The 23,455-nt window shown below is 47.0% G+C and overlaps 1 protein-coding gene across 1 annotated transcript in view; it reads right to left on the minus strand.

The window, feature by feature from the left end:
• Nucleotides 1-181: 181 nt before the first annotated feature.
• The window catches only part of STX18 (syntaxin 18), a 145,463-nt gene continuing 122,189 nt past the window's right edge, over nucleotides 182-23,455 (minus strand). The window contains exons 8-11 of the mRNA XM_029063092.2: nucleotides 12,421-12,479; nucleotides 9,526-9,595; nucleotides 2,187-2,267; nucleotides 182-1,463 (exon numbers count right to left, since the gene is read on the minus strand). Of these exons, the coding sequence (XP_028918925.1) occupies nucleotides 1,368-1,463; nucleotides 2,187-2,267; nucleotides 9,526-9,595; nucleotides 12,421-12,479 (306 nt within the window). The 3' untranslated portion in view covers nucleotides 182-1,367. The remainder of the gene's footprint in view (nucleotides 1,464-2,186; nucleotides 2,268-9,525; nucleotides 9,596-12,420; nucleotides 12,480-23,455) is intronic.

The raw sequence follows: 23,455 nt of genomic DNA on the forward strand, positions 1-23,455 counted from the left end.
ACTTGCCCAAAGATCACACAGCAGCCCAGGGGCAGAGCCGGGATTAGAACCCACATTCTCCGACTCCCAAGCCCGAGCTCTATCCACTAACGAGTGGCAATAATTCTGTCCTCAAACCCATCTCTGTTTTACCAAAATAAACAGAATTCCAGCCCACGTGACCACAGTAAACCAGACTGTGTTTGCGTTTTCTAGTAGAGGTGTACTTTATTGCACACGGAAGAAATCACAGATAACATTTGTCATTTTCATTCCGCATAAACGAAGTCAAACCGGGTGGCCCCCACCATTGCACATTTCCTAGGTTATCGTTAGCGCCCCTGCATATCCCGAGATGACCAGCCGCATCCTTTTGAAACAGACAGCCTGAAATGGAGGCGTTGTGAGGAGAGGGGCACGTCGGGGTCAAGGCAGGACAGCGCTTCCCGTCCAGTCACGTCTGACCCTGGGGTGACTTTCCCGATGGTGGTCCCTTCGAGCGAAACCAGCCTCTCCTCTCCCCCGCCTTCCCTTTAGTCTCGAAACCCAATTGTCAGAGATCGGGCCCGACGGATCGCCTCTCCTTCTGTCTGTCCTGGATCTGACGTGGCCCCATCTCTGACAGCCGATCCCCCGGTTCCAGTTCAGCCCGGCTCCATCTCCCCCATCCTGAAAGGGTCAGGGACTTTGACTTGGGTCTCCCTAATCCGTCTGGGGTAATTGGCACGCCCCTTCATTCCACGATCTGGTTTTCCCTCCCTTTCAGTCTCTCCTAAATAAAAGCTGCTTAAATTCTTCAGATTGTCGGTCCCCGCTGTTACAAGGGCCTTTCGAATGAGCGGCTAATCGATTCTCCCAGATGAGAAGCGACGGGGACACAAAGAGAGACGATCGCTTTGCTGGGAGGAGGGGCGGTTAAGCCATGCTTTTCCTTGAAGGCTAACAAGATGGAAGCACCAACTGTCTTTCTCTGTGTTCCTCCCCGCCCCCCGGCCCCCGGAAGATTTGTTTAGTGGCAGGGCCTATTTGCCACTGTGTAGTTCCCCCGCCTTAAGCTCGCTGGGGTCTGCACTCTCCTCCTGCAGTTTTTAAAACAGATTTCTCTTAGCTCATCGAACCGGGGCCTACCTTCAGTCATTCCGTCTTCACACAGATACTGAAGGCATTAAAAGGCGGGTTTTCATCGTCTGTCCGGGAGCTTGTCTTTCTGCAGATACATATGCAGATGGCTTTGTCGGGATATATTTCAACCACAGTGGTGTCATCGTCTGCTTGGAAGAGGATACGGTTGGCCTGGTCTCAAGGGAAATATTTGGCGGCGATTTTCATGTTTACACAGGTGAGGGACGAGGGTTGTTTTTGGTGGTTTTTTTTAAATGTCCTCCAAACTAACTGTCGTACCAGTCCAGGAAGAGCAAGGAGAATGAACACATCACGAGGAAGAAAAGAACCCATACACGAAATCCAGCATTGTTTTTAATTGCCTGTGGGATGATAAGATTAAGTTAGAGGTTTTCCAAGGTGAAAAACGCCCCACTTTGCCCCATTCTGTTAAAGACTTTCACTAGGCAGATAATCCCTCAAATTACATTGGACCGTTGTCAGAACTGTGGCAGTTCCAACCCATCTCATGTACCCCGGGCTTTTTCAACACCCACCCAGTGGTCCGCCCTAAGAGTTCTGCCCAATTAATGATTAAACAACGTTTTACGGAATTTGACTGGATAAAAAAGTAAATCGACCGCTTTTCGGTGGGATGCGAAAGAGACAACTAAATTAAGACTCCAGTCGGCACGGCCTGGTTCTGAGACCGTGCTTTTCAGATTATGGCTCGGTTGACACAGGAGGGGGGGGTGGATATTTTTAAGACAGTGTCAACACCATGAAATGGACAACAGGGTTCGCTTGCTCTCCAGAGAACACATATACCACAAATATCAATCTGTCTTGATCCATAAGGCCCAGGACTTGTACCGATCTGAGTTCTGTGCCACGGGGCCCACTGTCCTGCAGAGTTGCAAATTAGAAATGAAGGGGAGTAGCGACATTTTGGGATGGCACGGACCGAGGCAGTCTCCAGCTAGCCGCTGTATAATCGGGTCTACCAACTCTATTACATCAGACTCCCCCAAGCGCTTAGTAAAATGCTCTGCACACAGTAAGTGCTCATTAAATACCGTTGGTCGATTGATGGAATGGCTACCCACCTCTCTTATGTCTTCATTGCCTTCCTTGATGTTCTCCGTTGCACCCACAACCAACTGGTGGAGAGTGTCAATTTCAGTTTCCTGTTTAAAAAAGATAAAAGAGAATTAGGACAAGCACCAGAAGAAATGTCCCACTGGTATCTCAAGAACCAAACTCACCTTTGCCACCTGAGATCTCTCCTCCCCCTCAGTCTCTCAACATAGTTGCTAAAATCGCCCTCCTCCCAGTTTCCTAAGCCCGCAACCGCGGCATTAGCCTAGACTCTTCATTCATTCATTAATTCAGCTCTATTTGTTGAGCGCTTACTGTGTGCAGCGCACTGTACCAATCGCTTGGAAAATACCAATGCAGCAATAAAGAGAGACAATCCCTGCTCACAGTGGGCTCACAGTCTGAGCGGGGAGACATTAATTCAAGTAAACAGGCATCAATATATTTAAATAGAATTATAGATATATACACGTAAGTGCTGTGGGGCGGAGAGAGGGGGGAACAGCAAAGGGAGTGAGGCAGGGTGACACGGAAGGGAGGGGGAACTGAGGAAATGTGGGGCTTAGTCTGGAAAGGCCTCTTGGAGGAGGTGTGCATTCGGAAGGGCTTGGAAAGGGGGAAAAGTGATTGCCTGGAGGATCTGAGGAGGGAGGGTGTTCCAGGCCAGAGGTAGGATGAGGGCCGGGGATCGGCGGCGGAACAGGTTAGATGGAGACCCAGTGAGGAGGTCAGCGGCACCAGAGGAGTGGAGTGTGAGGGCTGGGCTGGAGAAGGAGAGAGGGGAGGTGAGGTAGGAGGGGGCAAGGTCATGGAGAGCTTTAAAGCCAATAGTGAGGAGTTTTTGTTAGATATGGAGGTGGATAGGAAACCACTGGAGATTTTTGAGGAGGGAGGTGAGGTGCCCTGAACGTGGCTGTAGAAAGATAATCTGGGCAGTTCTTCCCCTTCAGTATTCAGTATAGAGAAGCAGTGGAAAGAGCACGGGTTTGGGAGTCAGAAGTCATGGGTTCGAATCCTGGCTCCGCCACTTGTCAGCTGTGTGACTGTGGGCAAGTCACTTCACTTCTCTGTGCCTCAGTTACCTCATGTGTAAAATGGGGATGAAGACTGTGAGCCTCACGTGGGACAACCTGATGACCCTGTATCTACCCCAGCGCTTAGAACGGTGCTCTGCACATAGTAAGCACTTAACAAATTCCAACATTGTTATTATTATTGTTATTTCTAGAATCCTTCCCTTCTTCTCCATCAACACAGCCAACTCAGTGCTTGTCATATTCCAGTTTAACTCATTCGATTCATTCATTCACATTTACTGAGTGCTTACAGTGTGCAGAGCACTGTACTAAGTACTTGGGAGAGTACAAAATAACAATAAACAGACACATTTCCTGCCCACAATAAGTTTATGGTATCAGCATGGCTTAGTGAAAAGAGCCCGGACTTGGGAGTCAGAGGACATGGGTTCTAATTCCGACTCTGCCACTTGTCTGCTGTGTAACCTTGGGCAAGGCACTTAACTTCTCTGTGCCTCAGATATCTCATCTGTAAAATGGGGATTAAGACTGTGAGCCCCACATGGGACAACTTGATTACCTTGTATCTACCCCAGCGCTTAGAACAGTGCCTGGCACATAGTGCTTAATGAATACCATAATAATTATTACTAGAAGGGGAGACAGACATGACTAGAAATAAATAAATTACGGGTGTGGACAAAAGTCCTGCGGGTTGGGAGGGAGGATGAATAAAGGGAGCAAGTCAGGGTGACGCAGAAGGGAGTGGGAGAGTCGCTGTCTGTTTCCCATTTCAGTCTCCTCACTGCCCTCCCTGCCTCCAGTCTTGCCCCTTTATATTCCATCCCTGACTCTGCTGACTAGATGGAGAAAACGCCACACTACCCACGTCTCCCCACTCCTTACAGACCGCTGAGGGTTTGCCCATTCCTCTCCAATTGACCTAGAACTCCTCAACATTGGCTTTAAAGCCACTCAGCTCTCTCCCACTCTTCTCTTCTCTCCCACTACACCCTAGCTTGCAATCTTCATTCCTCCCAAGCCAACTGATTCACGGTGCCTCGCTCTCATTTCTCCTGTGGCCGACCTCTTTCTCGCCCACTTCCCTCCCCCCTTCACACCCCAGAAGGCGGCTCTCCCCGGCTCTCCCCGCCTTCAAAGCCTGACATCGCTTCACCCCCTGGGAGGCCTCTCCCTGCCACCTACGCATTTCAAGTCCCACAGCCCCTGTAGCATTTCCATACAGATGTCTCGCACCCGACTATTCCCCCTCCCTGTAACACCGATGAACACGATGGCGTAATAATAGTAACCCTCTACGGAACATCACAAAAGCTACTATATTGGAACGAATGCTACCGAGAGTAGTTTATTATACGATTAACGAGAGCCTGCGGACTAAATTCAAAAATACAAATTACATTGGAAATGTGATCAAATCACCTCCCTTAACTCGGATATTCTGTCAGTAACTCCGAAGGACATTTTTTAAGTTTCTACTTAGTGAAGATAAGGGTCTCATAATGGATTTTTTTTTTTTGAGTGGGGAGGATAAGGGCAAGCAAAGCATATTCAATAATCATTAAATATTTTCATATGCATTCTTACAGGCATTTTTCAGTTCATGCTTGAGCTGCTGCACTACTGAAACGCAATACGATCAGATTTTTTGAGAGCAAACTTGAAGTTCCTTTCCGTGAGAGGATACTTTTCCCTCTCCCAATTTTTCACTTTTCCCTGACTCCCAATTCTATTTATTTTAATAATCTCAAAGCTGATTAGCCATTAACAAAGTTCCTACAGCATTCTCATCTATTGAGAGCTACTCCTAGGCAGATGAAGAAATTGAGGCCGAATCTGCTGAAAGCCAGAAACCAGTGCGATAATGGATATCTTATACTTAATAATTACGGTGTTAAGGGCTTATTATGTGGCAAGAGACAAGCGCTGGGGTAGGTAGAGAGTAATCGGATTAGACACCGTCCCTGTTCCACATGGGGGACCACAGTCTAAGAGTGAGGGAGAACAACTAATGTCCCCATTTTGCAGAGGAGGAAACTGTGGCCCAGAAAGGATCAATCACTTTTGCCTAAACAGGCCAGGAGAAAGGATGTAAAGGTTGGGCCGAGGGGGTGACAAGAAGAATATAGCCAGTTCTGCTACAACATGGGTTTTCATAACATGATTTGGATATAATGCGATGGGAGGGTGAGGGAACACTCTTCCCCTAACACAAGTCTGTTTTAGGCTTAGCACGATCCACAAACGGGTACCCGGCTACCTGGGTTCTAATCCTGTCTCTGCCCCTTTCCTGCTGTGTGACCTTAAGAAGAAACGTGACTTAGTGGCTAGAAGCTGGGCCTGGGAGTCAGAAGGACCTAGGTTCTAATCCTGGCTCTGCCACTTGTCTGCTGTGTGACCTTGGGTGAGTTGCTTCACTTCTCTGGGGCTCAGTTCCCTCAGCTATTCAATGGGGATTAAGACTGTGAGCTCCCTGTGGGACAGGGACGGTGTTCAACCTGATTAGCTAGTATCTACTCCAACGCGTAGAGAACTTAACACATAGTAAGTGCTTAACAAATACCATCCTTATTATTACTTTACTTCTCTGTGCCTCGCTTTCCTCAACTGCCGAATGAGGACCCAATACCTGTTCTCCTTCCTATTTAGACTGTGAACCCCATGTGAGACAGGGACTGAGTGTCTGACCTGATGAACCTGTAATAATAATAATAGTGGCATTTGTTAAGTGCTTACTACTTGCCAAGCACTGTACTAAGCGGTGGGATGGACACAAGCAAATCGGGTTGGACACAGTCCCTGTCCCAGGGGGCTCAAAGTCTCAATCCCCATTTTACAGATGAGGGAACTGAGGCACAGGGAAGTAAAGTGACTTGCCCAGGGTCACACACACAGCAGGCAAGTGGCAGAGCCAGGATTCATTCATTCATTCAATCGCATTTATTGAGCGCCTACTATGTGCAGAGCACTGTACTACGCGCTTGGAATGTATAATTTGGCAACAGGTAGAGACAATCCCTGCCCAACAACGGGCTCACAGTTTAAACGGGGGAGACAGACAGCAAAACAAAAGAAAACAAGTAGTATGGCGTCAATATCATCAAGATAAATAGAATCATATACACATCATTAACAAAATAAATAGAGTAATAAATAAGATATACGAATATGCACAAGTGCTGAGGGGAGGGGAAGGGGATAGAGCAGAGGGAGGGAGTACGGGGAATGGGGAGGGGAGGAGGAGCAGAGGGAAAGGGAGGGCTCAATCTGGGAAGTCCTCCTGGAGAAGTTGAGCTCTCAGTAGGATTAGAACCCATGACCTGACTCCCAGGCCTGTGCTCTATCCACTACGCTATGCTGCTTCTCAGCCGCTTAGAACAATGCTTGACAGACAGAAAGCGCTTAATAAATACTTTAAAACAACAACAACAACAAAAAGTAGATATGGGGTAGGAAGAAACGGTCATGTCCATGGATGTGGAACTGGTAAATTCCTAGTGGGCAAGGAACGTGTCTACCAACTCTGTTACATTGTACCCTCCCAAGTGCTTAATACAGTGCTCTGGCAACTGTACGTGCTCAATAAAAATCACTGATTGATTGACTGGTCAGAGCATGATGCTGCTAGACTTCTCAGCTTCTGCCTCAGTTTTATGACACTGTACCGTACTTGGTGTTTTCACAACTTTACAGTAGCTGATACGATAAAATTCCAATAAGTGACAAGGGTGCAAAGGAGTCTTTTGTTTTGTGTTCTGTCTCCCCCCTTCTAGACTGTCAGCCCGTTCCTGGGTAGGGATTGTCTCTGTTTGTTGCCGAACTGTAGTTTCCGAGCACTTACTACACTGCTCTGCACACAGTAAGAGCTCGATACATACACTGAATGAGTAATACAGGAATTGATATATAAAAAGTCAGTTGGGTAATGTCTTCGAACCCCCTACTCCCCGACGCACTAGTTTCCACTGAATCACTGGTTCCTATGTCCCAATTATCCCTTAACTCACTCTTCAAGACCACACCCCTGGGATACAGCAGAAGTGACTCTGTAGGTAAGAGAAATAAAAATAACGCTAAATTGGCCAGGAGGAAAGAGGTGGGGAAAGAATGAAAAGGAGTAAGACCCAGGACAAAATTAATTCTTTGGAGAGCAGAACATAAGGAAAACTGAAAAGGACACATAAAAGGAAATGAGGGGAAGGAAGAGGAGCAAGAAACAGGGAAGAGAAAGATGCGAAGGATGGGTGGGTGAGAAGGTGAGTGGCTCTGTGGCTTTTTACCATTTGGATTTGGGAGGGGATTGAGGGGTAGCGTGGCCTCGTGGATAGAGCAGGGGCCTAGGAGTCAGAAGGACTTGGGTTCTTAACCCAGCTCTGCCCCTTGTCTGCTCTGTGATGCTGGGCAAGTCACTTCACTGTGCCTCAGTTAACTCACCTGTAAAACAGGAATTATGACTGTGAGCCCCATGAGGGACAGGGACTGTGTCCAACCTTACTCCTTCTAACCCAGCGCTTAGTACAGGGCCTGGCCCATAGTAAGCTCTTAACGAATACCAATGAAAAAAATATTGATGTGGCCCAACTCTCCCTTGATCCAACCCCCTTTCCCTCTTCTCCCCTTGATAAACAGCCCTGGAGTCAGTGGTATTGGATGAGGAGGAGGGGAGGCAGACAGACGGCGGGGTGCGGGAAGAGGGGGAAGGAGAAGGGGAGGTGGAGGAAGGTGATTGAGGGGAGAGAGAGAAGGACAAGGGGAGATAGAGGAAGGTGTTTAGAAGGAGAAGGGGAAGTGGAGGCAGGTGATTGGGGGAGAAAGCAAAGAAGGGGAGGTAGAGACAGGTGATTGGGAGAGAAGGAAGGAGACTGGGAGGTGGAGGAAGGTGATTAGGGGGAGAAAGATGGAGAAGGGGACTTGGAGGAAGGAGATTGGGGGAGAAAGAGAAGAAGGGGTGGTAGAGGAAAGTGATTGGGGGGGAAAAAGAGAAGAAGGAGAGGCAGAGGAAGGTGACTCAGGGGAGAAAGAAGAAGGGGAGGTAGAGGCAGGTAATTAGGAGAGAAGAAAGGAGACAGGGAGGTATAAGAAGGTGATCTGGGGGTGTAAGAACAAGGGGAGGTAGAGGCAGATGATTAGGGGAGAAAGAAGAAGGGGAGCACAGACGAAGGAGACCAGGGGAGACAGAAGGAGAGAGCTGAGGAGGGGGAGAAAGGGGAAGAGGAGTGGGAGAGAGAAAGAGGGGAGGAATGAGGGGGGAGGAAGAGAAGAGATAGGGAGAGGGCAAGGAAGTGGGCTGGGGAAGGGAAGAGGAGGAGGAAAGGAAAAATGGAGAGGGCAGAGAAGGGGAAGATTGAGCTGCTGAAAAAGGGATTTTTTATGTACTTGTTAAGTGCTTCTTATGGGTCAAACACTGTTCTAAGCACTAGGATAGAGACAAGTTAATTAGGTTGGAGCCAGTGCCTGACTCGCATGGGGATTGCAACAACTGACTCACTACCTTAATGAATTTAATCAGATTGAGGTTTTCAGTCATTTTTATGGCTGAAATTTCTGAGCATTAGCTGGAAAAAGCTGAAACGTGTGGTTTACGCCTACTGGAGTCAGAGGACCCGGGTTCCAATCCCAGATCTGCCACTTACCTGCTGTGTGACCTTGGGCAAGCCACTTATCTGCTCTATGCCTAGTGTCCTTGTGTGTCAAATGGGGATTCAATACCAGTTCTCCCTCCTGCTTCGACTTGAGCCCCGCAGAGGGCAGAGACTATGTCCAACCTCATTACCCTGTATCTACTCCAACAGTTAGTACATGGCCTGGCACATAGTAAGTGTTCAGCAAAAACCACAGTCATTATTATTATCCCTAATTTATCAGCCTGAACTTCAAGCTAAATCTGAACTGCTTGTCATTCGATGAGTTCGAAATTTCAGAATTTTGGCAAGTCAAAAAACCCCGATGACATGAGATCCAGGTTTTACGCCTGAGTCCTTTTTCTTGAGCCTAAACCTTAAACTATTCTCCATAAAATGAATTCATTCATTCAATTGCATTTATTGAGCGCTTACTATGTGCAGAGCACTGTAAAAATGAATCAAGCCTCTCGATCCACCCTTGGATTCCAAGATGCACTTCTGCTTTAATTACTACCTTCCAATGACGTTTTGCTTGAGGGTAATTATATTTACCGCTTTTACCTTCAAAGTACTTAACTAATTAGTATTGGCTCTGACAGTACATAGCCTACAGTAAAGATGATTTGAATAAAAAATAAATAAAACATTAATTACTGCTTGTCACCCTTAAGCCACAATATTTTTACCTGTTGCATAACTTTTTCTGTGAAAATCTCTTGAAGTCTGGATATCTCCACCACTTTTCCTTCAATTTGCCTTTATGGAAATAGAAAAGGACAGATATTATTGTACATTCCCGTGTCATCATTTCTCTCGCATTTCAGTGTAGACATTTTCAGGCTACGACTACGGTGGAACAATTCACCCAGAATGACACTGAGACAAAATGAAATGACTTTCTCAGCATTTATGCATTTCTACATTTTTACTGAAATTGTCCCTGTCGGCCCGAAGGAATGAAAACTTCCTGAGGTCAGAGGAAGGGGACGTTAAACAAAGAAAGACAGTGGATGGGACCAAAAGAATATATCTTTCCCTTCTTCTCTTTTCATTTTAGAAGAGTGTTCTACACAGTAAGCCCTCAATAAATACCACGGATTTAACTGTGAGCCCTTTGTGGGCAGGGATTGTCGCTATCTGTTGCTGAATTGTACTTCCCTAGCGCTTGAGTGCTCTCTGCACACAGTAAGTGCTCAATAAATATGACTGAATGAGTGACTGCCTAAAATCCTGGCATTGACAAGACTGACCCTAAACTAACCTGACATTTAATGTCTTTACTAGGCCTTTTTTTCCACAAACCACCAAAACCATTCAAGCTTTCCTTTCAGAAACGGGACTCATTTTGAAACATGCTTCTAAGTCCACAGGGGAAGACAGTCATACTCTGACCACACTGAAGCTGTAGTCAGTCAGTCAAGTGTATTTATTGAATGCTTAATGGGTGCAGAACACTGTACTAAGCTCTTGGAAGAGTACGGTATAACGATAAAGAGACACATTCCATGCCCACAATGTTCTAGAGGGAGAGACAGATATTAAAATAAATGAATATATTACAGATATGGACATTAGTGCTGTGAGGCTGGGAGGGGGGATGAATAAAGGGAATAAGTCAGGATGACGCAAAAGGGAGTGGGAGAAGAGGAAAGGGGAGCTTAGTCAGGGAAGGCCTCTTGGAGGAGATGGGCTTTTAATAAGGGAGGATGGGGGGAGAGTAACTGTCTGTCAGACGTGGACAGGGTGGGCGTTCCAGGCCAGAGGCAGGACGTGGGCTAGAGGTCGGTGGCGAAAAAAACAAGATCGAGGTCCAGTGAGAAGGTCTGGCCTGGGTTATAGTAGGAGAGTAGCGAGGTGAGGTAGGAGGAGGCAAGGTGATTGACCACTTTAAAGCCAATGGTGAGGAGTTCCTGTTTGATGTGGAGGTGGATGGACAACCACTGGAGACATTCTCGCTTGTTTTCACACAGTTCTATTTCCAACAGTTCTTGATTTTAAAGGGTGTGAGGGATATTCCACGTGCATTAACTTTTCATGCCCCTCGAGAATCATCAGATGTACAGAGAGAGTTCATTCACTGGGGATAGCTGAGGCTGTAAGCTTCATACCGTCCAACTCTACTGTACTGTACTTTCCCAAGCACTTAGCACAGCATTCTCCCCACAGCAAACGCTCAATAACTACCAATCAATCAATGCTTTTTATTGAGTGATTACTGTGTGCCAAGCACTCTACCATGTGCTTGGGACAGTGTAATGTAACAGAGTTGGTAGGCGTGTTCTCCACCCACAACGTGCCACTCGTTGATTGAATTAATTCATTCAATAGTATTTATTGAGCGCTTACTATGTGCAGAGCACTGTACTAAGCGCTTGGAATATACAAGTCGGTAACAGATAGAGACGGTCCCTGCCCTTTGACGGGCTTACGGTCTAATCGGGGGAGACAGGCAGACAAGAACAGTGGCAATGAATAGAGTCAAGGGGAAGAACATCTCATAAAAACAATGGCAACTAAATAGAATCAGGGTGATGTACATCTCATTAAACAAAATAAACAAAATAAATAGGGTGATAGAGATATATACAGTTGAGCGGACGAGTACAATGCTGAGGGGGTGGGACGGGAGAGGGAAAGGGGGGAGAAGAGGGTTTAGCTGCGGAGAGGTGTAGGGGGGGTAGAGGGAGCAGAGGGAAAAAGGGGGGAGCTCAGTCTTGGAAGGCCTCTTGGAGGAGGTGAGCTTTAAATAGGGATTTGAAGGGGGAAGAGAATTAGACTGTCAGAGGTGAGGAGGGAGGGCATTCCAGGACCGCGGGAGGACGTGGCCCAGGGTTGACGGAGGGATCGGCGGGACCGAGGGTTAGGTTATCCCAAAAGATTGACAGATGGACAGATGGAATCCCAGAAGATGGACAGATGAGCTAATATTTTTACTCCGTGGAGAAAAAGAAAAAGTCAGATTTTCTTTCTGGTGATGGACAAAAATCACCAAGAGGGTAAAAAATGGGGAAGAGACTCAGGCCGGGCTTCGGAATGGAGACTCCAGGTGGAGGTGGGGAGAGGAGGGAGTGTTGGGATTGGAACCGAGGAAGAGGAAACGATTTTAGCTGGGGCACTGTGCCCGGCTGGAAGACTTGGGATGGCGGGGAAGGGGCGTGGGGATTTAGTGGATTTGGCAGACGGGGAGGGACAGATCTTGGCAACTTTATGAAGCAAGATCATTTCCATCCAGTGGAGCGGGAAAGGATGCTTATGGGATGCTCATCTGGAATCCCTTCAACAAAACGATCTTTTTGAAGGGGCAGCAACGGAGCGGTGAAAAAGTGTTAGAAAAAGGACAATTCGCTGCTGTCACGCCATTACTGTCAACTGACAGTTGATTTGCCCCTGGGATTTAATTTAGGTTTTCAGCATCTTTAGGGAGCTAAATGCAGTAAACAAGCACAGAGTCTCCCACTACATTCATTTCTTAAGGAAACGCTGTTACAGACATTTTGCATTTCTCCCTTAATGGCCCGCAAATAAAGTGCGCTGGATATGCTACGCTCCGGGTCATAGGCTAACGAATAAAAGAAACGTACCTCACTTCGTCAAACAAGCTATTCATTTCACCCACAAGTCGCTGATTTTCTTGTTCAAACTGGGGAAGAAACAGAAGCAGATTTAAGAATTGTGTCAGGGAGAGGCAGACGCTAATGCAACATAACAAAGTGTGCGATCAGTCTTGCGGGCATCCTGAAAAAATCAATCAGGCCACAAGATTTCCACCATTATTTTCCTCATTCACCAGTGTCAGAGTGATGATGAATTTAATGACAGCAATCAAGAGCATGATAAAAATTCCAGATGGGTTCAGAGATTTTCGAGTTGGACTAAAATTCCTCCTGCCCTCCCTCCCCGTCCCCACTACTTTTTTGTTGACTCAAAATTCCTTTAGGCCCTTGACTTGTAGGCTTGCACTATTTCTAATAATAGTAATAATAATCTTGGTATCTGTGAAACACAATGTGCCGGGCACTGTACAAAGCGCTGGGGTAGATACAAGCAAATCGGGTTGGATGCAGTCCCTGTCCCAAGTAGGGCTCATAGTCTCAATCTCCATTTTACAGGTAACTGAGGTCCAGAGAATAATAATAATAATAAATGATAATAATAATAATGATTTTGGTATTTAAGCGCTTACTATGTGCAGAGCACTGTTCTAAGCGCTGGAGTAGATACAGGGTAATCAGGTTGTCCCACGTGAGGCTCACAGTCTTCATCCGTGGCTCAGTGGAAAGAGCACGGGCTTTGGAGTCAGGGTTCATGAGTTCGAATCACAGCTCTGCCACTTGTCGGCTGTGTGACTGTGGGCAAGTCACTTAACTTCTCTGTGCTCAGTTCTCTCATCTGTAAAATGGGGATTAAGACTGTGAGCCCCACGTGGGACCACCTGATTCCCCTGTCTACCCCAGCGCTTAGAACAGTGCTCGGCACATAGTAAGCGCTTAACAAATACCAACATTATTATTATTATTATTATCCCCATTTTACAGATGAGGGAACTGAGGCACAGAGAATAATAATAATAATAATGTTGGTATTTGTTAAGCGCTTACTGTGTGCAGAGCACTGTTCTAAGCATTGGGGTAGATACAGGGTAATCAGGTTGTCCCACGAGAGGCTCACAGTTAATCCCCATTTTACAGATGAGGTAACTGAGGCCCAGAGAAGTTAAGTGACTTGCCCACAGTCACACAGCTGACAGATGGCAGAGCCGGGATTCGAACCCATGAGCTCTGGCTCCCAAGCCTGTGCTCTATCCACTGAGCCACGCTGAAGTAAAGTGACTTGCCTAGGGTCACACAGCAGACAAGTGGCGGAACTGGGATTAGAACCCATGACCTCTGACTCCCATGCCCGTGCTCTAGCCACTATGCTCCCAAGTGCTTAGTAGAGTGCTCTGCCCACAGTAAGTGCTCAGTAAATACCGCTGACTGAATGACTGACTGGAATGCTCTCTTAATATCCCGACTGGATTATTGTGTCAGCCTTCTCTCCGATCTCCCTTCCTCCTCTCTCTCCCCGCTCCAGTCTATTCTTCATTCCGCTGCCCGGCTCATCTTCCCGCAGAAACGCTCTGGGCCCGTCACTCCCCTTCTTAAAAACCTCCAGTGGTTGCCTATCGACCTCCGCAAAAACAAAAACTTCTCACTCTGGGCTTCAAGGCTGTCCATCACCTCGCCCCCTCCTACCTCACCTCCCTTCTCTCTTTCTACCACCCACCCCGCACGCTCCGCTCCTCTACCGCCCACCTCCTCACCTTCCCCCGTTCACGCCTTTCCCGCCGTCGACCACCGGGCCACGTCTTGGTCGGTCCTGGAACGCCCTCCCTCCTCACCTCCGCCAAACTCATTCTCTTCCCCTCTTCAAAGCCCTACTGAGAGCTCACCTCCTCCAAGAGGCCTTCCGACAGTGAGCTTCCCCTTTTCCCTCTGCTGCCTCTACTCCCCCCTTCACCTCCCCTCAGCTAGGCTCCTTTTCCCCCCCTTTCCCTCTGCTCCTCTCCCTCTCCCTTCCCCTCCCCTCAGCACCGTGCTTGTCCGCTCAATGTTGCATATATTTTTTTAATTACCCTATTTATTTTGTTAATGAGGTGTACATCCCCTTGATTCTATTTATTGCTGTTGTTTTTGTCTGTCCGTCTCCCCCGATTAGACTGTAAGCCCGTCAAAGGGCAGGGACTGTCTCTAACTGTTGCCGATTTGTACATTCCAAGCGCTCAGTACAGTGCTCCGCACATAGTAAGTGCTCAATAAATACTATTGAATGAATGAATGCTGATCTGGAATCCCCTCAGCGAACCAATTCTCTTGAAGGGGCAGGAACACAGCCGTGACTAGATCCTGCCGGGCGGTGTCCGGTGAAACCTTGGTTCTGGAATAGCTTCCCTGCTGCATCACCCTGTGAGTTTATAGTGGGCAGGGAACATGTCTGTTATATTCTTCTATTCCACTTCCCCCAGAGCTTAGTAAAGCGTGCTCTGCACGCAGTGAACGCTCAATAAATACGACGGACTGATTGATTGTAGCCTGGCTTAGTGGAAAGAGCACGGGCTTGGCAGTCAGAGGTTGTGGGTTCTTATCCCGTCTCTGCCATTTATCAGCTCTGAGACTTTGGGCAAGTCACTTAACTTCGCTGTGCCTCAGTGTCCTCATCTGTAAAATGGGGATTAAGACTGTGAGCCCCACGTGGGACAGCCTGATTACCTTGTCATTCGTTCATTCAATAGTATTTATTGAACGCTTACTATGTGCAGAGCACTGTACTAAGCGCTTGGAACGTACAAATCGGCAACAGAACGAGACAGTCCCTGCCCATCGACGGGCTTACAGTCTAATAGGGGGGATTACCTTGTTTCTGCCTCAGTGCTTAGAGCTGTGTTTGGCACATAATGAGCGCTTAACAAATACAATTATCATTATCATTATTATTATTTTTATTACTCAAATCCATCTCCCATCTCCATCTCCAGCTCTGTGGTCTTCATTTGCTACAGAAGTAAAAACCGCTGCCCTCTAGACTGAAAGCTCGATGTGGGCAGGGAATGTATCTGTTATATTGTTAGACTGTATTCTCCCAAGCGCTCTGTACAGTGCTCTGCACAGGGTAAGTGCTCAGTAAATACAACTGAGTGACTGACTAGAAATCCATCATCAAAACCCCTCCCTCCCTGGGGAATCCCTTTCCCAGAGCACATTATCACAGGATTCCCGCACTTCATCTCAGTTACTGCATCTGTAAACTGGGGATTCAGATTGAGCCCCATGTGGGACACGGAGTGTGCCCACCTGATTAGCTTCCACCTACGTACCGCTTAGAACAGTGCCTGCCACACAGTAAGCACATAAGTAATGTCACGGAAAAAATTCACCATCTTTTATCAAATCAATCAGCCCGTCGAATTTATCGAGCCCTTAATGGGTGCAGAGCACAGTACTAAGTGGTTGGGAGAATACAATAGCAGGAGCTCGCAGGCATTAAAATAAATGACAAATATGGACATAAGTGCTGCGGGGCCGAGGGTGGGGGGAATAAAGGATACAATTCCAAGGGCAAGAGAGATGCCGAAGAGGAAGGGAGTAGGGGAAAGGAGGGTTTAGTCAGGGAAGGCATCTTGGAGGAGAGGTGCTCTTTGGGGACGGGGAATGTGTCTGTTGACTGTCATATTCTGGGGAAGCAACATGGTGTAGTGGTTAGAGCCCGGGCCTGGGAGTCAGTAGGTCATGGGTTCTAATCCCGGCTCTGCCACATGCCGGCTGTATGACCTTGGGCGAGTTCATTCAATCATATTTATTGAGCGCTTACTGTGTGCACAGCATTTTACTAAGCACTTGGAAAGTACGAGCTGGCAACAGATAGAGACAATCCCTACCCAACAACGGGCTCACAAGCTAGAAGGGGGAGACAGACAACAAAACAAAACAAGTAAACAGGCATCAACAGCATCACAATAAATAGAATCATAGGTACACATCATTAATAAAATAGAGTAATAAATATGTACAAATATACACAAGTGCTGTGGGAGGGGAAGGGGGTAGAGCAGTAGGTGGGAGAAGAGAATGGGGAGGGGAGGAGGAGCAGAGGGAAAGGGAGGGCTCAGTGTGGGAAGGCCTCCCGGAGGAGGTGAGCTCTCAGTAGGGCTTTGAAGAGGGGAAGAGAGTTAGTTTGGCGGAGGTGAGGAGGGAGGGCGTTCCGGGACAGCGGTAGGATGTGGGCGAGGGGTCGACGGTGGGACAGGTGAGAACGAGGGACGGTGAGGAGGTGAGCGGCGGCAGAGGAGCAGAGTGTGCGGGCTGGGCTGGAGAAGGAGAGAAGGGAGGTGAGGTAGGAGGGGGCGAGGGGATGAAGGGCTTCGAAGTCACTTTACTTCACCTGGAAAATGGTAATTTGACATTGTGAGCCCCACGTGGGACAGGGACTGTGTCCTACCTGATTTGCTTGTACCCACCCCAGCGCTTAGTAGAGGACCCGGCATGTAGTAAGCCCTTAACAAATACCATTATTATTATATTGCACTCTCCCAAGCGCTTAGTATGGTGCTCTGCCCATAGTAAGTGCTCAATCAATCATTTGTATTTATTGAGTGCTTACTAATACTCAGTAATAATAATTATGGTACTTGTTAAGCACTTACTATGTGCCAAGCTTACTGTGTGCAGAGCACTGTACTAAGCGCTTGGGAGAGTATAACAATCAACAGACACATTCCCTGCATTCGATAAATACCACTGATTGACTGATTAATTAACACGTAAACGAGGTCCATCTTTCCCCTCCCCCGGGACCTTTGTTTCCAAACAGTGATGTTTAGGCTAAAGCCCCTGAGCTGGGGGCCAATTAGCAGCAACGTGGCCTAGTGGAAAGAGCCCGGGTTTGGGAGTCAGAGGACGAAGGTTCTAATCCCAGCTCTGCTACCTGTCCGCTGTGTGACCTTGGACAAGCCACTTAACTTCTCTGTCCCTGTTACCTCATCTGTAAAATGGGGTTTAAGACTGTGAGCCCCACGAGGGACAACCCTGTATCTACTCCAGTGATTAGAACAGTCCTTGGCTCATTGTAAGCTCTTAACAAAAACTGTAATTATTATCATTTTTATTATTACTGTCAATCAGGATCCCCATCCACCTCTGCCTTACGTCACTCTAGGCAGCGGCGCAAGAGTGGCCGAGAAAAATGGTTATCTGAGTGAACTAATCTGGTGTGAGAAATCACTTGCCTCTCATCACGAGATGCCAAGTCCCCCCTTCCTTGCTTCCTCTTTTCAGGTTAATGCTGGTGGGTCCCCAGAAACCCCGCTAATTACACGTCCCAGTCTCTCGGCGGGTGGGTAGTCTGGAAAGTCAGAGGCCCAAATCCCAGATCCCTCCTCCGCCTTCCCAGCTCCAGGGTCATGGCCGTCCTCCCCGCCCTCTTGGGCTCCACCGAGTCGGCCAGCCGTAAATTTGTCGATCAGATTTTCATGATCTCATAGGCCTCGTGTGTTCATTCATTCAATCGGATTTATTGAGCACTTACTGTGTGCAGAGCACTGTACTAAGCAGTATCTACTTGCTTTGTTTTGTTGTCTGTCTCCCCCCTTCGAGACTGTGAGTCCATTGTTGGGTAGGGATTGTCTCTATTTGTTGCCCAACTGTAATAATAATAATAATTATGGTATTTGTTAAGCATTTACTCTGTGCCAGGCACTGTTCTAAGCGCTAGAGTAGATACAAGGTAATCAGTTTGTCCCACGTGAGGCTCACAGTCTTCATCCCCATTTTACAGACGAGGTAACTGAGGCACAGAGAAGTGAAGTGGCTTCCCCAAAGTCACACAGCAGACGATGGCAGAGCAGGGATTAGAGCCCATGTCCTCTGACTCCCAAGCCTGTGCTCTTGCCACTAAGCCACGCGTGTTTAGTACAGTGCTCCGCACACAGTAAGCGCTCAATATATATGATTGAATGAACGAATGAATAAAAGTCAATACAGCAATAGAGACAAACCCTGCCCACAACGGGCTCACAGTCTGGGGGGGAGCACGGGACCTTAGAGTCAAAAGACCTGGTCCCTTCGAATCCCAGCTCCACTACTTTCTTTTTTTTCTTTAAATGGTACTTGTTAAGCACTTACTATGTGCCAAGCACTGTTTTAAGTTCTGGGGTAGAGATGCGTTAATCAGGTTGGGCACAGTCTCTGTCCCATGAGGGGCTCACAGTCCAAGTAGGAAGGAGCTGGATTTAATCTCCGTTTTACAGATGGGATGATTGAGGCTCAGAGAAGTTGAGTGACTTGCCTAGGTTCACACAGGTCCTGGAACTGGGATTATCAATCGATCAGTGGCATTTCTTGAGCACTTACTGTGTGCAGAGCAATGTATTAAGTGCTTGGGTGAGTACTTTGGCTCCACCATGTGTCTGCTGTGTGACCTTGGGCAAGTACTTCACTTCTCTGGGCCTCAGTTATCTAATCTGTAAAATGGAAATGAAAACTGTGAGATCCAGGCGGGACAGGGACTGTGTCCAACATGACTACCTCGTATCTACCCCAGCGCTTAGTACAGTGCCTAGCACCCAGTAGACACTCAAAACAGCAGCATGGTTTAGTGGACAGAGCAGGGGCCCGGGAGTCGGAAGGACCTGGTTCTACTCCCAGCTCTGCCACATGTCTGCTGTGTGACCTTGGGCCACTCGCTTCACTTCTCTGGCTTCAATTACCTCATCTGTAAAATGGAGATTAAGAGTGTGAGCCCCATGTGGGACAGGGACTGCCGTCCAACCTGATCAACCTGTATCTACCTCAGCGCTTAGAACAGTGCTTGGCACATAGTAAGCGCTTAACAAGTACCATTATTACCATTATCATTAAATACCGATTAAAAACATACACCCTATTTTGTTAATGAGGTGTCCATCCCCTTGATTCTATTTATCGTGATTAAGTTGTCTTGTTTCTGTCCGTCCGTCTCCCCCTTTTAGACTGTGAGCCCGTCGTTGGGCAGGGATGGTCTCTATCTGTTGCCGAATTGAACATTCCAAGCGCTCAGTCCAGTGCTCTGCACATAGTAAGCGCTCAATAAATACTATTGAATACTATTGAATGTTGAACACAAATACTATTGAATACTACTGAATGTTGAACATACACATACACACAGAGAACTTAGAATAGATTAGAACCCAGGTCCTCTGCCTCTCAGGCCCGTGCTCTTTCTACTAGGCCATACTGCTTCCCCATCCTCACCCCACATTCCTCACAAGACCTAAGGACTTCCCAAGAGGGGAGCAGAGAGCCAGGAGCTCTCGAGTGGGTGAAAAGCTCTCGAGTGGGTGAAACCGGGTCCATTAAGTCTTCACATTTGGCCTGTCACACCTCACCTCCCTTCTCTCCTTCTCCAGCCCAGCCCGCACACTCCGCCCCTCTGCTGCCGCTCACCTCCTCACCGTCCCCCGTTCACGCCTGTCCCGCCGTCGACCCCTGGCCCAAGTCCTACCTCTGGCCTCGAACGCCCTCCCTCCTCAAATCCGCATTATACATTCCGAGCGCTTCGTACAGTGCTCTGCACATAGTAAGCGCTCAGTAAATACTATTGAATGAATGAATGAAACCCGCCAAACAATCGCCCTTCAAAGCCCTACTGAGAGCTCACCTCCTCCAAGAGGCTTTCCCAGACTGAGCCCCCTTTTCCTCAGCTCTCCCTCCCTTCTGCGTCACCCGTCTCCCCGCCCCCAGCACTTATGTATATATTCAATAGTATTTATTGAGCGCTTACTCTGTGCAGAGCACTGTACGAAGCGCTTGGAACGTACAAATCGGCAACAGATAGAGACGACCCCTGCCCGATGACGGGCTCACAGTCTAAACGCGGGAGACGGACGGCAGAGCGAAACAGAATAAGACAAAACAACATCATTAAGATAAATAGAATCAAGGGGATACATACCTCATTAACAAAATAAATAAGATAATAAATAATACATACAAATGAGCACAGTGCTGAGGGGAAGGGAAGGGGGAGGAGCAGAGGGTGGGGGGGAGGGGGAGCAGAGGGAAAGGGGAACTCAGTCTGGGAAGGCCTCCTGGAGGAGGTGAGCTCTCATTAGGGCATATTGATAGTATATATGTACTATCGATAATTCTCTTTATTTGTATTGACCCCTGTTTACCTGCACTGATATCTCCCTCTTCCAGACTGTGAGCTCATCTTGGGCAGGGATTGTCTCTATTGCTGTATTGTTCCAAGCGTTTAGTACAGTGCTCTGCACACAGCGCTCAATAAATCCTACTGCAGGGCCGAATGCGTGAAGTCCCACCCTGCTGGCACCTGCCTCTACAAGTTCCACCTACTCTTCGCCTCACTCCTCCAAATGGGACATTAATCATAACTGTGGTATTTGTTAAGTGCTTACTATGGAGCAGCGCGGCTCAGTGGAAAGAGCCCGGGCTTGGGAGTCAGAGGTCACGGGTTCGAATCCCGGATCTGCCACTTGTCAGCTGTGTGACTGTGGGCAAGTCACTGAATTTCTCTGTGCCTCAGTGACCTCATCTGTAAAATGGGGATTAAGACTGTGAGCCTCACGTAGGACAACCCGATTACCCTGTATCTACCCCAGCGCTTAGAACAGTGGTCTGCACATAGTAAGCGCTTAACAAATACCAACATTATTATTATGTGCCAAACACTGGAATCAATACCAGATCATCAGGCTGGAAACATGAGGTTCACAATCTAATCTAATACTATCACTGCTAATGTCATTATTATCATTACTAAGAATAGTATTTGTTATGCGCTTACTATGTGCCAAGCACTGTATGAAGCGCTGGGGCAGATACAAGATAATCAGGTCCTACCTGGGGTTCACGGTCTAAGTGGGAAGGAGAACAGTTTCTGAAACCCCATTTTGCAGACGAAGGAACTGAGGCCCAGAGAAGTGAAGCGACTTCTCTTCCTTCACCCAGCAGATGAACGGAGGAGTCGGAATTAGAACCCAGGTCCTCTGTCTCCCAGGCCTGGGCTCTTTCCACTAAGCCATGCTGCTTGGCATCCAAGTTCCCAACTGAAGAGCAATTTCACTTTTTGGGGTGATCATTCACAGCCCAGTCCTCAGTCTGTCAGTGAGTCGATCACATTTATTGAACGCTGTGTGCCAAGCACTGTACTAAGCACTTGGGAGAATTCAATTTATCAATATAACGGACACGCTCCTTGCCCACAATGAGCTTACAGTCTTGAGTTAAAGGAGTCTAAAGGCTCATTTCAATGAATACCTCTTTCTACATCTTCAGCTGTGCTGGCAAAACAGGGCAGGGTTAGTGACACTTGAGGCTAAAAATAACAACTCATAAAGCAATAGAAGGCAGAGGCCAAAATATTAAGTATTTACCGACAAGGCGCTTAGACTTCAAGGCGGTCATTCCGAATATCCCAAATACCGTTTTTACCCAAAATGGTTTTCCAACTCTTGGGGTAATAGGCCAGAAGGAGGTGAATCCTTGTTTTAGAATTTGCAATATCTGGGCTTTTGGGCTACTCTGTAATTAGTTATAAGCCTTATTTTCAAATGAGGTCCCACTAATGCTTTACGATCGATCCGGTTTAAAGGTGGGAAATTCACTTTCAAAAATAAATTCGAAGGTAGAAATCCTTCTTCAATGTAAACTCTCTATTAGTTCTTAAAAAAAAAATCCCAAAGCAAAATCTGTTTAAAATGATGACTGATGAATTATTTGGGTTTCATTACAATAAACGTACGATAACAAAATCAATGGAACCAAAGGTTAGAATGTGGTTCAAATAATTCATCATCGTATCATAAATGCCTGTACATGGCAGGCACATAAAGCTGAAACAATGAAAATCAATACTATTCTACAATCTTTTGACTTTAATAAAGGATGACTATGGGTAGCAATAAAATACATTGTTATAGAGTAATAAAGAATAAATAAAGAACCAACTGTCATACTTTACAGGCTCTGTCCTAGATCTAATGAATAGAAGCAACATTCAGAATTGTTTTACTATCACAGGAAATGTTCGTGGTCTCAATCAGGTCTAATGGAACGATAAAGAGAGCTGAGGAAAAATCACACATTATTACTCCCAGAAAATGATTTTATTCTACTCAACCTGGCCTAGACATCTGCTTACATTAACTATACGGCGCTAATACGGCTGACCTTTGGGCAACAAATATAAATTTATTGTGCAAATCACAGAGTAGCCCAAAAGCATTTTGGGCCGTGTAACAACTGCTCCTAGGGGTGGAATGACAAATTCAATCACCCCGTGGAAATACTCCGAAGCACTGATTGTGCAGATAAAATCAGTGGGCCAGTTTAACAGTACCCTGCTACCCTTCTGGAGGTTGAGCCTTCTCCAAATAGCACGCATCAGGAGTCCGTGTAAAATTTGAGCAACGGTTCGGGGAAAACTTGTGATAATATTATTCATTCTGTTTTATAAAAAAGTCAAATAATTCTCAAGTGGATTAAACCATCGTAAAATTCGACAGCTGGAGAGTTAAATGATATTGTAATAATAATAATTACGGTATCTGTTAAATACTTACTATGCACCAGGCACTGTGCTAAGCGCTGGGGTGGATACAACAAATCAGGTCGGACACAGTCCCTGTCTAACGTGGGGCTCACGGTTTCAATCCCCATTTTACAGATGAGGTAACTGAGGCACAGAGACATTAAGTGACCTGTCCAAGGTCACAAAGCAGACAAACGGCAGATCTGGGATTAGAACCCATGACCTTCTGACTCCCAGGCCTGTGTTTTATCATTATTATTATTATTGTTATGGTATTTGTTAAGCACTTACTTTGTGCCAAGCGCTGTTCTAAGTGCTGGAGTAAATACAAAGTAATCAGGTTGTCCCATGTAGGGCTTACAGTCTCAATCCCTATTTCACAGATGAGGTAACCGAGGCCCAGAGAAGTTAAGTGACTTGCCCAAGGTCACACAGCAGACAAGGGGTGGAGCCGGGATTAGAACCCATGACCTTTGACTCCCAAGCCCGTGCTCTCGCCACTGAGCTATTCTGCTCTATCCACTACGCCGCAACAAATTTAATATCCAG

Source organism: Ornithorhynchus anatinus, chromosome 4, assembly GCF_004115215.2.
Source record: "Ornithorhynchus anatinus isolate Pmale09 chromosome 4, mOrnAna1.pri.v4, whole genome shotgun sequence".
Classification (NCBI taxonomy): Eukaryota; Metazoa; Chordata; class Mammalia; order Monotremata; family Ornithorhynchidae; genus Ornithorhynchus; species Ornithorhynchus anatinus.